Source organism: Chiloscyllium punctatum, chromosome 22, assembly GCF_047496795.1.
Source record: "Chiloscyllium punctatum isolate Juve2018m chromosome 22, sChiPun1.3, whole genome shotgun sequence".
In the NCBI taxonomy this organism is placed as follows: domain Eukaryota; kingdom Metazoa; phylum Chordata; class Chondrichthyes; order Orectolobiformes; family Hemiscylliidae; genus Chiloscyllium; species Chiloscyllium punctatum.
In genome coordinates, this window is record NC_092760.1 from 14387248 (window position 1) to 14402228 (window position 14981).

General features: G+C 44.4%; 1 protein-coding gene across 1 annotated transcript in view; it reads left to right on the forward strand.

The window, feature by feature from the left end:
• Positions 1-9017, forward strand: part of LOC140493419 (inactive serine protease PAMR1-like) — a 154980-nt gene extending 145963 nt beyond the window's left edge. Inside the window, exon 14 of the mRNA XM_072591842.1 lies at positions 6790-9017. Coding sequence (XP_072447943.1) covers positions 6790-7320 — 531 coding nt within the window. The 3' untranslated portion in view covers positions 7321-9017. The remainder of the gene's footprint in view (positions 1-6789) is intronic.
• Positions 9018-14981: the final 5964 nt, after the last annotated feature.

Here is a 14981-nt window from a genome sequence, read left to right on the forward strand (position 1 = left end):
AGTATTTGTCAGGGCGATAGAACAGGTAGACATAATATGGCATGAAGTACTGAGTAGTAAATGGGTTTCAAGTTAAAATGGGGGGCATAATGAATAAAATAAAATTGAAAGAGAGGCTAAAATTTTTCTGGTGTTGTGGCAATGTCCCTACCTCTGAGCCATGACACTGAAGTTCAACTCCCACTTGCTTCAGAGATGTGTAATTACATTTCTTTGGGTGGCATGGTAGCTCACACTGTTGCCTCACAGTGCTAGAGACCTAGGTTCAATTCCAGCTTTGGGTGACTGTCTGTGTGGAGTTTGCACATTCTCCGATGTCTCCATGGGTTTCCTCTGGGTGCTCCGGTTTCCTCCCACTGTCCAAAGATGTGCAGGTTATGTGGATTGGCCATGCTAAATTATCCATAGTATCCAGGGATGTGCATACCAGGGTGATTAGCCATGGAAAATGCAGGATGACAAGGGTTGGGTCTGGGTGTGATGCTCGTTGGAGTGTCGGAATGGACTCAATGGGCCGAATGGCCTGCTTCCACACTGTAGGAATTCTGGGATATGCAAACGACAAGCATTAAGTCAGGAGAGATTCCTGATCAACCATGTGTTGCAAAGTGCTATCATTACAGCCATGATAGTACCATCTGTACTTATAAATCTGGACAACAAAAAAGTCAAAGAGCATGTTCTGCAGCAATTCGGAAGACTGCCTGAGAAGCTAGTTGGCTTAGTTGACTGAACAGCTGGTATGTCAATAGCAGCACAGGGCCTACCTCTTTACCCTACTTGTGTTGGAAGCCATGATGCTATTTCGCACCTCTGTTCAGGCAGAGAACTAAGGACATTGATTTGATAAGAAGAAAAGGAAGGTCAGGTCTAGGTAGGATAAAGTAACATATCATTAAAGACTTCAGCACAAATTTGCCGAGCCATAAAACTGACAAATCCTGCACAAGACTTTATTTCTCCTATGGGTAATAGAACATCAACAGCACAGTACTGGTCCTTTGGCCCTCGATGTTGCGCTGACCTGTGAAACTGGTCTGAAGTGCAACTAACCTACACTATTCCATTATCATCCATATATTTATCCAATTATCATTTAAATGCCTGGTGTTCCATGCCCTTACTACTCTCTGAGCAAAGAAACTACCTCTGACATCTGTCCTACATCTATCACCCCCTCAATTTAAAACTATGTCCCTCGTACTAGCCATCAATATCCGAGGAAAAAGGTTCCTACTGTCCACCCTGTCTAATCCTCTGACCATCTTGTATGTCTCTATTAAATCACCTCTCAATCTTGGTCTCTCTAACGCAAACAGCCTCAAGTCTCTCAGTGTCAGAGAAATTTGCCCAATAAATTAGAGATCACAAAGTACAGTTCAAAGTGAAATTGACAAACAGTTTATTAGTACAGCAATATAGTGGAAGAGAAATTGACTAAGGTGAAACAGCACAGACAGTCTGCCCAGGCAGTCAAAAATTTCTCTTCCCTGAGCTGAGGATGAAACCATAGAACATAGAACAATACAGCACAGAACAGGCCCTTCGGCCCACGATGTTGTGCCCAACATTTGTCCTAGCTTAAGCACCCATCCATGTACCTATCCAATTGCTGCTTAAAGGTCGCCAATGATTCTGACTCTGCCACTCCCACCAGACGTAGTCGACGATGCTCTCCACCGCATCTCTTCCACTTCCCGCTCCTCCGCCCTTGAGCCCCGCCCCTCCAACCGCCACCAGGACAGAACCCCACTGGTCCTCACCTACCACCCCACCAACCTCCATGTCCAGCGTATCATCCGCCGTCATTTCCGCCACCTCCAAACGGACCCCACCACCAGAGACATATTTCCCTCCCCTCCCCTATCAGCGTTCCGAAAAGACCACTCCCTCCGTGATTCCCTCGTCAGGTCCACACCCCCCACCAACCCAATCTCCACTCCCGGCACCTTCCCCTGCAACCGCAAGAAATGCAAAACTTGCATCCACACCTCCCCCCTTACCTCCCTCCAAGGCCCCAAGGGACACTTCCATATCCGCCACAAATTCACCTGCACCTTCACACATATCATTTACTGCATCCGCTGCACCCGATGTGGCCTCCTCTATATTGGGGAGACAGGCCGCCTACTTGCGGAACGTTTCAGAGAACACCGCTGGGACACCCGGACCAACCAACCCAACCACCCCGTAGCCCAACACTTCAACTCCCCCTCCCACTCCACCAAGGACATGCAGGTCCTTGGACTCCTCCATCGCCAGACCATAGCAACACGATGGTTGGAGGAAGAGCGCCTCATCTTCCGCCTAGGAACCCTCCAACCACAAGGGATGAACTCAGATTTCTCCAGTTTCCTCATTTCCCCTCCCCCCACCTTGTCTCAGTCAAATCCCTCGAACTCAGCACCCACCTTCCTAACCTGCAATCTTCTTCCTGACCTCTCCGTCCCCACCCCCACTCCGGCCTATCACCCTCAGCATGACCTCCCTCCACCTACCGCATTCCCAACGCCCCTCCCCCAAGTCCCTCCTCCCTACCTTTTATCTTAGCCTGCTGGACACACTTTCCTCATTCCTGAAGAAGGGCTGATGCCCGAAACGTCGATTCTCCTGTTCCTTGGATGCTGCCTGACCTGCTGCGCTTTTCCAGCAACACATTTTCAGCTCTGATCTCCAGCATCTGTAGTCCTCACTGTCCCCTTGTAACACTCTGTTGTACCCGGGGAAAAAGTTTCTGACTGTCTACTCTATCTATTCCTCTGATCATCTTATAAACCTCTATCAAGTCACCCCTCATCCTTCACCATTCCAATGAGAAAAGGCCTAGCACTCTCAACCTATCCTCGTACGACCTATTCTCCATTCCAGGCAACATCTGGTAAATCTTCTCTTCACCCTCTCCAAAGCTTCCACATCTTTCCTAAAGTGAGGCGACCAGAACTGCACACAGTACTCCAAATGTGGCCTAACCATGGTCCTGTACAGCTGCAACATCACTTCACGACTCTTGAATTCAATCCCTCTGCTAATGAAGGCTAATACACCATAGGCCTTCTTACAAACTCTATCCACCTGAGTGGCAACTTTCAAAGATCTATGTACATAGACCCCAAGATCCCTCTGCTCCTCCACCTTACTAAGAACCCTACCGTTAACCCTGTATTCCGCATTCTTATTTGTCCTTCCAAAATGGACAACCTCACACTTGACAGGGTTGAACTCCATCTGCCACTCCTCAGCCCAGCTCTGCATCATATCTAAGTCCCTTTGCAGCCGACAACAGCCCTCCTCACTATCCACAACTCCACCAATCTTTGTATCATCTGCAAATTTACTGACCCACCCTTCGACTCCCTCTTCCAAGTCATTAATAAAAATTACAAACAGCAGAGGACCCAGAACTGATCCCTGCGGAACTCCACTTGTAACTGGACTCCAGGCAGAACATTTACCATCTACCACCACTCTCTGACTTCGACCGGTTAGCCAGTTTTCTATCCAACTGGCCAAATTTCCCTCTATCCCATGCCTCCTGACTTTCCGCATAAGCCTACCATGGGGAACCTTATCAAATGCCTTACTAAAATCCATGTACACTACATCCACTGCTCTACCCTCATCCACATGCTTGGTCACCTCCTCAAAGAATTCAATAAGACTTGTAAGGCAAGACCTACCCCTCACAAATCCGTGCTGGCTGTCCCTAATCAAACATTGTCTTTCCAGCTAGTCATAAGCCCTATCCCTCAGTACCCTTTCCATTACTTTGCCTACCACCGAAGTAAGACTAACTGGCCTGTAATTCCCGGGGTTATCCCTATTCCCTTTTTTGAACAGGGGCACAACATTCGCCACTCTCCAGTCCCCTGGTACCACCCCCATTGACAGTGAAGGTGAAAAGATCATTGCCAATGGTTCTGCAATTTCCTCTCTTGCTTCCCACATAATCCTAGGATATATCCCGTCAGGCCTGGGGGACTTGTCTATCCTCAAGTTGTTCAAAATGTCCAACACATCTTCCTTCCTAACAAGTATCTCTTCTAGCTTACCAGTCCGTTTCACACTCTCCTCTTCAACAATACGGTCCCTCTCGTTCGTAAATACTGAAGAGAAGTACTTGTTCAAGACTTCGCCTATCTCTTCCGACTCAATACACAGTCTCCCACCACTGTCCTTGATCAGACCTACCCTCGTTCTCGTTTTTATAATAATCTTGTACAATGAGGCTAATTAGAAGTGGGGAAAACACAATGTATCTGGAAGTTTTCTGGAAATGGAGTAATCTAGTTACAATGATGCTAATTGGAAAACAGTTATTGGAGGAGTGTCCTAATTCTCTACACAAAGCAACATTCTGACAATATTGATGGGTCTGGACTTTTTATTCCTCTTCGCAGATAAGTGCTAATGTCTCCTCTGAAGTGGTGAGGTGCTTCCATTGTCTTGTCCTGGGAGTCGTGCTCTTGCTGGTGCCTCTCTGTCTGACCTGTTCTTTGTGTGGCTTTGGTATTGCTGGATTATGAAACTGCCCTCGGGGCTTTGGGATAGCTATGGTGCTGTGTCATTGTTCGGGGGTGCTGGAAGTATATTCCCTTTCTGCGAGTGCTGTCTAGTTTCACGTATCAGCCCGCTTTGTCCCTGCTGAAGCATTCTGAGTGTTTTGATACAGTTTGGCCAATTTTGCTTTTGTGGGCCTGTTGTGGGTTGGCAGGGTGGCAGATCTTTTTTCACACTCAGCCTTTCCTCATAATACCTTCCCTCCACACCAGGCAACATCTTGGTAAATCTCCTCTGGACCCTTTGGAATGCTTCAACTGTAATGTGGCAACTAGAACTCTATACAATTCTCCAAGTGTCGCTGCACCAGAGTTTTGTACAGATGCAACATGACCTCATGGTACCGAAACTCAATCCCTCTACCAATAAAAGCTAACACGCAGTACATCTTCCTTATCAGCCTGGGTGGCAACTTTCACAGATCTAGGTACATGGACACCAAGATCTCTCTGCTCATCCACACTGCCGAGAATCTTACATTAGCCCAGAAGTCTGTATTACTGCTACTCCTTCCAAAATGAATCACCTAGCATTTTTCCGCATTAATCTCCATTTTCAACCTTTAAGCCCAGTTCTGCAGCTTATCTATGTCCCTCTGTAACCTGCAACATCCTTCCACACTGTCCACAAGTCCATCGACCTTAATGTCATCTGCATATGTACTAACCGACCCTCTACACTCTCACCCAAGTCATTTATAAAAATGACAAACAGCAGTGGCCCCAAAACAGATCCTTGCCATGCACCACTAGTAATTGAATTCCAGGATGAACATTTCCCATCAACCACCAACCTCTTTCTTCTTTCAGCTAACCAATTTCTAATCTAAACGACTAAATCACCCTCAGTCCCATTTCTCTGTATTTTCTGCAATAGCCTACCATGGGGAATCTTATCAAATGCTTTACTGAAGTCTATGTACACCACATCAACCGCTTTACCCTCATCCACCTGTTTTATCACCTTCTCAAAGAACTCAATAAGGTTAGTGAGGCATGACTTACCCTTCACAAAATCATGCTGACTATCCCTAATCAACTCATTCCTTTTGGAATGATGAAAAATCCTATCTCTTATCCTTTCCAGCACTTTAAACCACAACCGACATAAGGTTCACTGATCTGCAATTACCAAGGTTGTCTTTACTCCCCTTCTTGAACAAGGGGGACAACATTTGTTATCATCCAGTTTTCTGGCACTATTCCTCTAGACAATGACAACATAAAGATCAAAGCCAAAGGCTCTGCAATCTCCTTCCTGGCTTCCCAGAGAATCCTCGGATAAATCCCTTCCAGCTCAGGGGACTTATCTATTTTCCCACTTTCCAGAATTGCTAACACCTTCTCCTTATGAACCTCAATCTCATCTAGTCTAATAGCCTGCATCTCACTATTCTCCTCAACAACATTGTCTTTTTCCTGTGTGAATACTGACAAAAAATATTCATTTAGCATCTCTCCTATCTCCTCGGACTCCACGCACAACTTCCCACTACTGTCCTTGACTAATTGAAAAGCAAGGAGGTAATGCTAAATCTAAATCAATCTTTAGTTAGATCACGCTTGGAATAATGTATGTAATTATGGTCATGTTATAAAAAGGATACAGAGGCATTGAGTGTGCAGAGAACATTGACAAGAATGATATGATGGATATAAATATCAATAAAACGACAGGCTGAGTTTCTTTTCTCTCGGAAGAGAAAACAGAAGAGCAAAGATTTGGATCCAGTAAATACAGGGAGATTGTTTCTTCTTTTTTACCAGCAGCATAACTAGAGAACTGTCAACATAAAATAGTATTGATAGAAAAATAAGAAAATGACAGAAGTATGGGACTTGCTACCACAGGGAGTGGTTGAGGTGATTATTACAGATACATTTAAGTGAAAACTAGGTGACTAGAGGGCAAAGGTGATAGCTGATAGCTTTAGATGAGGTAAAATGGGAAAATGTTTGAGTGAGGCATAAACACCAGTAAAGACTGGTTTGGCAGAATGGTCTGTTTCTGTACCATGTATCTTCTGTGTGTAATCCCAAACAATTGGAGAAGTAGTGAGAGAGCTTGTATACTACCTAAAATGTTTGCTGAAGGTGCTTAATGCTGAAACTATATAAGCAAGTTTAATTTATTCCATTTTCAACAATGCTGCCCTGCCTCCCCCCCCCCCCCCCCCATCGAATAGCATAATAACATTTAAAAGTTATATATTTTTCTGCTTTACTACTTCAGATTGCTGCAGTTATTGTGCATCCCTCCTATGACCCAGTCCTGCTAGATTCAGATATTGCAATCGTCAAACTAATGGACAAGGCCAAAATCACTGACCATGTGCAGCCTGTATGTCTCCCTGATGTAAAAGATCTATCGAATATGAATACACAGGGATATGTCACAGGGTGGAGAATGCAGCATGATGCCAACGACTCGGCTCAGACAAATGACACGATCCGTGTGGGCACTATTGAAATAGGCGATTCTGTCCAGTGCGAGCAGCAGTATGAAGACCATGGGATCTCTGTCAGCATCACCGAGAACATGTTCTGTGCCCGTCAGGATCCAAATGGATTCTCAAACATTTGCCCGTTGGAGACAGGTGGCGTGGCAACTTTCCCTGCTCCAGACAGGGCGGGCTCTGCTTTCACTTGGTACCTGGTTGGCTTGGTGAGCTGGGGCTATGAGAAAGGATGCAGTGAAGAACTCTTCACTGTTTATACAAACGTCACTCCATTCAAAGATTGGATTGAAAAACACCTTAAATAAAGCTCTTTGCATGATGCAGCATCTCAAAAATCTTACATGAACAATGGCGTTCAATTTCCAGTTTGCATCATCTGAATTGTTCAATATGTTTACGGATAATCAGTATTTACATGATAACTTTAATCACTTAGCACAGATCATCCTCCTTTCCAAACGACTGAATTGATGGTACAGACTGTTTCTGAGGAGATGCAAAGCTAGACTGCCAAATGACAATGATTTTATAATTCCACTGCAAGAATCCAGTTCACTTTCCTCCTTTACCTCAAGCCAAGATTACTCCTCTTTCGCTTCAGAGAAAAAAAAAATTCTGCATTCCCACAATCCAGGGATCAAATTTACTCCCTCTCCTAGAGTCAAATTCACTTTTCCTCCCATCAGAAATCAAATTTACTATAGAACTGGCTACAACATAGTTGGGTGCTAACCAGCATTTTGAAAACATTTAGCATAACTTTTTTCTGATTTTCAATGCCTTTGCAGTTCTCTCTTAAAGCCCAAGATCAGATATATATATTTTTTAAAGCCTCAGTCTGTCCTACCAGCTTCAAAGATTTGTGTCTAAGATCCTTCTGTTCTTTCTATTCCTATAACTCTGAAAGTTGAATAATTTATTTCATATAGACATTTCTGATATTTTTACTCCAAAAGTCACTTTTCTGTATTAACCTTAATCAATCCTGTGACCTTCTGGACTGTCATTGTCTCCCCAGGGTCTGTTATTCACTCTTCACTACTTAGTCTATTTCTGTTTTTTTTGATCATCTGTAAACTTTAAATTTCTAGTAAGTGAATTGAAAAAAACTTGTGTTTAGTGCCTTGTCACATCACTTGATCAATTTATGAAATGCTTTACAAAATGAATTACTTTTGAGGTGTAGATGACTTTGACTAGCATTGATAGAGCCTGTTTCAGCTTTAGAAACCTGCAAAAACTTTTCACAGTTAACAAATTGGAGTTGTAAACACTAGTTTAAATTAGCAGCCAATTTAAACACAAAGATCTTTCAAGTAACAATGAGTTGACTAATCAGATAAAATGTTTAGTAGATATTATGGTAGATATAAATATTGTTCAGGTGACCTGGAAAACTTAGTTATTTGGTCTTTTACATGCACCACAAAACACAGACAGGGCATTAGGTTAATAACTCATTCAAAATATGGGATCTCTGACAACATATCAGAATCTAGATCATGTGCTTAAGTCCACAACACTCCAACTTGAGGTAAATTCCAACAAGGTAAGTTTGGGTTCTTCAGATTAAAAAATAACATGATGAACTGCAGATGATTTTGAACAGAGAAGAAAACATAAACCCAAAGTAACACTTTGTTATATCTGACTACAGAACCACATGTTCATAGTTGTAAGGGCCAAAATTCCGACCAGTGGAGAAGTTATTAATTTAAGGGGTGAACCACCTCTGGTTTAGCAAGAATAGCAGTTGATGCCAGATTATGAACTCACTTATAGAACAGAAAGAAAAATAAATCTTTGTTGTTCCCAGAAATCTGAAACATGAACAATAAATGCTGAAAATGCGCAAAAAGTTAAAAGGATCTGTAACCAAAATATTCAGCTACTTTCTGTCCAGGTTTATTGTTTATAATAAGAGTTCTCAAGAATTTATGCTTTTATTGTTTAACAAAATATTTTCTGTACTGGGGAAATGAGGTAAATAAAAGAAGTGACTCTGAAGTGGACACGTTTTTGTGAAGCAGACTCCTTATTCCATTGAATAAACCTTGATTAATCTAACCATTTGTATAAAATGGGAGATTAGTTACATAAAAAACCCAAAACATGTTGCATTGAATTTACATAGAACCATTAGATAAAGGAGCAGAATTAGGTTAAAACAATGACTCCAGATGCTGGAAAGCAAATACTGGATTAGTGGTGCTGGAAGAGCACAGCAGTTCAGGCAGCATCCAACGAGCAGCGATGCTCGTTGGATGCTGCCTGAACTGCTGTGCTCTTCCAGCACCACTAATCCAGTAGTAGCAGAATTAGGTTGTTTGGCTCATCGGATCTCCTCTGCTATTCAATCATGGCTGACTTGTTTTTCAACCCCATTCGCCAGCCTTATACCCTAAATGTTTGCTCTCGTTATTAATCAAGAATCCATCTATCTCTGTCTTAAATACATTCAGTGGCTTGGCCTCGACAGTCCTATGCAGAAATGAGTTCCACAGATTAACTACCCTCTGACTGAAGGAATTCCTGCTGATCTCAGTTCTAAAGGGTTAACCCTTCACTCTGAGGCTGTGCCCTCGGGTCCTAAGCTCTCCTACTTGTAGAAACATCCTCTCCACATCTACTGTATTCAGGCCTCTCAGTATTCATATAAGTTTTATTGCGATCCCTCCCCTCATCCTTCTGAGCTCTCTCAAATACCGACTCAGAGTCCTGAACTGCTCCTCACATGACAAGCTCTTTGTCCCCGGGATCATTCTTGTAAACTTCCTCTGAACTCCCTCCAATGCCAGCACTTTCTCCCTTAGCTTTAGGGCCCAATACTGCTTACAATATTCTAAACGAACACAGCCTCAGCAGTACATCTCTGATTTTGGATTCTAGCTGTCTTGAAATGAACACTAACATTGCATTTGCCTAACTGCCAACTGAATTGTTAAACTTAAGACAGTCCTGAACTTGGGCTCCCAATTCCCCTTAGCACTTCAGATTTCAGTCTACATCTCTATATTCTTCACTCCAAAGTGCATCACCACAACTTCCTTACATTATGTTCCATCTGCCACTTTGCCCAATGCCTAGCCTGTCCAAGATCTTCTGCAGTCTCCCAGCTTCCTCAACCCTGCCTGCCCTCCACCTATCTTTGTGTCATGTGCAGGCTTGGCAACAATGCTCTCAGTTCCTTAGTTCAGATCATTAATGTATAACACGGATATCTGTGGTCTCAACATGGACCCCTGTGGAACTCCATTAGTCACTGGCTGCCATTGCTGAAAAGGACTCCTTTATCCCTCCTCTCTGTCTCTGCCAGTCAGCCAATCCTCTATCCATGCCAGCACCTTGCCTCGAACACCATGGGCTCACTTTATTTAGCAGCCTATTGTGTGGCACCTTATCAAAGGCATTCTGGAAATCCAATTAGATGGCTCTCCTTTGAAAACAGAAAATGATGGAAATTGCAGTGCGTCAGGCAGTCATGGAGATACAGCAAGCTAACGTTTCAAGTATAGATGATTCTTCGTCAGAGCTGACGTGAAGTGTGGAAGGGCAGCACTTTTATGCAAGAGTGGGGCTGGGGAGTGAACTACAGGGGGAGAAAGGGAGTTGATAGTTCAGCTTGAGTGTTCAGAATGTGAGAATTGCAGAACAATAGTGTGTCTAAACTGCCAGATTAGAAAGACCACAGTCCCACTGGGGTGGGGGGAGCAGAGAGAGAGGGAATGGTGACAGAATGCAACAAGTAAAGCCAAAAGAAAGGGAAAGAATGGGAGTGGGTTCACAGTCTGAAGGTGTTGAGCACAATATTAAGTCCAGTGGGTTGTAAGGTGCCTAGCCTTGAAGAGAGGGTTACCTCAGATTACAACAGGATCTTTACCAGATGGGCCAATGGGCTGAGAAGTGGAAGATGGAGTTTATTTCAGATAAATGCGAGGTGCTGCATTTTGGGAAAGCAAATCTTAGCAGGACTTATACACTTAACGGTAAGATCCCTAAGGGATGTTGCTGAACAAAGAGACCTTGTTCAGAGCTCCTTGTAAGTGCAGTCGCAGGTAGATAGGATAGTGAAGAAGGTGTTTGGTATGCTTTCTTTTATTGGTCAGAGTATTGAGTACAGGAGTTGGGAGGTCATGTTGCGGCTGTACAGGATATTGGTTAGGCCACTGTTGGAAATTGCGTGCAATTCTGGTTTCCTTCCTATCGGAAAGATGTTGTGAAACTTGAAAGGGTTCAGAAAAGATTTACAAGGATGTTCCCAGAGTTGGAGGATCTGAGCTACAGGGAGAGGCTGAACAGGCTGGGGCTGTTTTCCCTGGAGTGTCGGAGGATGAGGGGTGACCTTATAGAGGTTTACAAAATTGTGAGGGGCATGGATAGGGTAAATGAGCAAAGTTTTTTCCTGTCAGGGAGTCCAGAACTAGAGGGGTTTAGGGTGAGAGGGGAGAGATATAAAAGAGACCTAAGGGGCAATGTTTTCACACAGAGGGTGGTACGTGTATGGAATGAGCTGCCAGAGGATGTGGTGGAGGCTGGTACAATTGCAAAATTTAAGAGGCATTTGGATGTGTATATGAATAGGAAGGGTTTGGAGGGATATGGGTTCTAGCGGGGGACTAGATTGGGTTGGGATATTTGTTCGGCATGGACAGGTTGGACCGAAGGGTCTGTTTCCATGCTGTACATCTTTATGACTCTGTGAGAACTGTTCTTTCAGTTTGCATGGTGATTTATTGAGCATTGCAGCATGCCGAGGACAGACAATTGGGCATGTGAGCAGGATGCTGTGTTAAAATGACTGGCTATGGGAAGATTGAGCTTGTGCTTGTGTACAGAGTGGAGGTGTTTTGCAAAGCAGTCACCCAGTCTGCGCTTGGCTTCTCCAATGTAGAGGAGACCACATTAGGTGTAGTGAGTACAATGCATACAATTGCTTCTCCTGGAAAGACTATTAAGGGGCTTGGATATTGAGAGGGAGGAGTTAAAGGTGCAGGTGTTGCATCTTCTGTGATCACATGGGAAGCTACTGTGGGAAGGGAGATAATTTGGGTGGTCAAGGAACACTAGGGTGTCTCGGAAGGAACAGAACTGCAAAATGCAGTGGAAGTAAGGGTTAGATGTGTTTCATGGTGGCATTCTTTTGGAATTGTTTGAAATGGTGGAGGATATTATTTGAATGCAGAGGATCTGAATTGGACCACTGGAAAATGAGGCTGGAGAAGTAGTAAAAGGAAACAAAGAAACAATGGAGGAACTGGACAGGTACTTTGCAACAGTTTTCACAGTGGAAGGCACCAGCAACATCCCAGAACTTCAACTTCACACGAGTCAGAGGGCAGACGTGAGTGTTGTGACCATCACTAAAGAGAAGACGGTGGGGAACAGAAAGGTCTCAAAGTGGATCCATGACCCAGACCAGATGAACTACACCCCAGAGTTCTGAAAGAGAAGGCTGAGGAGATTGTACTGGCATTGGTGGCGATCTTTCAGGAATCACAAGGATCAGGAAATGTACAAGAGGACTGGAAAATAGCTAATGTTTCAGAAGGGACGCAGAAGACAGGAAAATGGAGGTCGGTTAGTCTGACCTTGGCAGTTGGTAAGATTTTAGATTTCATTATCAAGGATGAGATTGTGGAGAACTTGGGAGTGCATGGTAAGATAGGCCTGAGTCAAGATAGCTTATCAAGGGAAGGTGATGCCTGACAAATCTATTAGAATTCTCTGAGGACGGAATGAGCAAGAGAAACAAAGGAGACCCAGTATAGGAGCAAATTACTGCAGATGCTGGATCCTGAACTGAAAACAAAAAGTGCTGGAGATCACAGCAGGTCAGGCAGCGTGCATGGAGAGACAGCAATTCTTCAAGAATTCTAGAACGATTCTTCATCAGAGCTGACGTGAAGTGTGGTGGTGGGGAGCATTTATGCAACAGTGGGGATGGGAAGGGTGGCTAGAATGTGAGAATGGCAGAACAATGGTGTGTCCAACTGCCAGCCAGTCCTGAAGAAGGATTACACCTGAAACATTGACTTCTTCACCTCCTGATGCTGCCTGACTTGCTGTATTCTTCCAGCCTCCTGCCTGTCTACTTTGGATTCCAGCATCTGCAGTTTTTTTTTTGTCCCCTAGACTGGAAAGAACAGACAGCCGCACACAGCTGGAGGGAAGAGAGAGAGGACACGTTGACAGAGTGCAACAAGTAAAGCTAAAAAAAGGGGAAGAACGGGAGTGGGTTCATAATCTGAAGTTGTTGAGCACAATGTTAAGTCCAGAAGGTTCTAATGTATCTAGTCTTGAAGATGTGATGTTGTCCCTCCAGTTTGCGTGGTGATTCACTGGAGCATTGCAGCATGCCGAGGACAGACAAATGGGCATGTGAGCAGGATGCTATGGCTATGGGATGGTCGGGGTCATACTTATGCACCGACCGGAGGTGTTCTGCAAAGCGGTCACCCAGTCCGCGCTTGGTTTCTCCAAAGTAGTGCAGACCACATCCTGTGCAGTGAATGCACTAGACCAGATTGAAGGAGGTACAGGTGAAAGAATGTACAGATAACTGTTTCGGCCCTTGGATGGTGAGCAGGGAGGAGATGAAGGGCAGATGTTGCACCTTCTGCGGTTATATGTGATGGTGCCATGGGAAGGTGCACTGGGAGTGGTGTGAATGGTTGGGAAATGGACTAGAATGTCCGGAGGGAACAGTCCCTGTGAAATGCAGATGAGTAAGTGAGAGGAAGTGTGTTTGGTGGTAGTTTTCTGTTGGAATGCAGTATTGGCAGTAATTTGTCCTACACTGGGCTCTCCTTTGTCTCATTTGTTCATTCCCTCCTCAAAGAATTCAGAAAGATTTGTCTGAAATAGCAGGGTGATTATTTGAATGCGGAGGCTGGTGGGATGAAAAATGATGACAAGGGGGACCCTATTACACTGTACCCTAGGTTGGCCTATCACCTGTGCTTCCACCCTTGCCCCTTCTCATCACTCACACAGCATGATCAGCTCCCCCAATCCCATCTTTTCCCTTTTAGCTTTACTTGTTGCACTCTGTCAACGTGTCCTCTCTCTCTTCCCTCCAGCTGTGTGCGGCTGTCTGTTCTTTCCAGTCTAGGGGACAAAAAAGAAACTGCAGATGCTGGAATCCAAAGTAGACAGGCAGGAGGCTGGAAGAATACAGAAACCAGGCAGCATCAGGAGGTGAAGAAGTCAATGTTTCAGGTGTAATCCTTCTTCAGGACTGGCTGGCAGTTGGACACACCATTGTTCTGCCATTCTCACATTCTAGCCACCCTTCCCATCCCCACTGTTGCATAAATGCTCCCCACCACCACACTTCACGTCAGCTCTGATGAAGAATCGTTCTAGAATTCTTGAAGAATTGCTGTCTCTCCATGCACGCTGCCTGACCTGCTGTGATCTCCAGCACTTTTTGTTTTCAGTTCAGGATCCAGCATCTGCAGTAATTTGCTCCTATACTGGGTCTCCTTTGTTTCTCTTGCTCATTCCGTCCTCAGAGAATTCTAATAGATTTGTCAGGCATCACCTTCCCTTGATAAGCTATCTTGACTCAGGCCTATCTTACCATGCACTCCCAAATACTCCACAATCTCATCCTTGATAATGAAATCTAAAATCTTACCAACTGCCAAGGTCAGACTAACCGACCTCCATTTTCCTGTCTTCTGCGTCCCTTCTGAAACATTAGCTATTTTCCAGTCCTCTTGTACATTTCCTGATCCTTGTGATTCCTGAAAGATCGCCACCAATGCCAGTACAATCTCCTCAGCCTTCTCCTTCAGAACTCTGGGGTGTAGTTCATCTGGTCTGGGTCATGGATCCACTTTGAGACCTTTCTGTTCCCCACCGTCTTCTCTTTAGTGATGGTCACAACACTCACGTCTGCCCTCTGACTCGTGTGAAGTTGAAGTTCTGGGATGTTGCTGGTGCCTTCCACTGTGAAAACTGT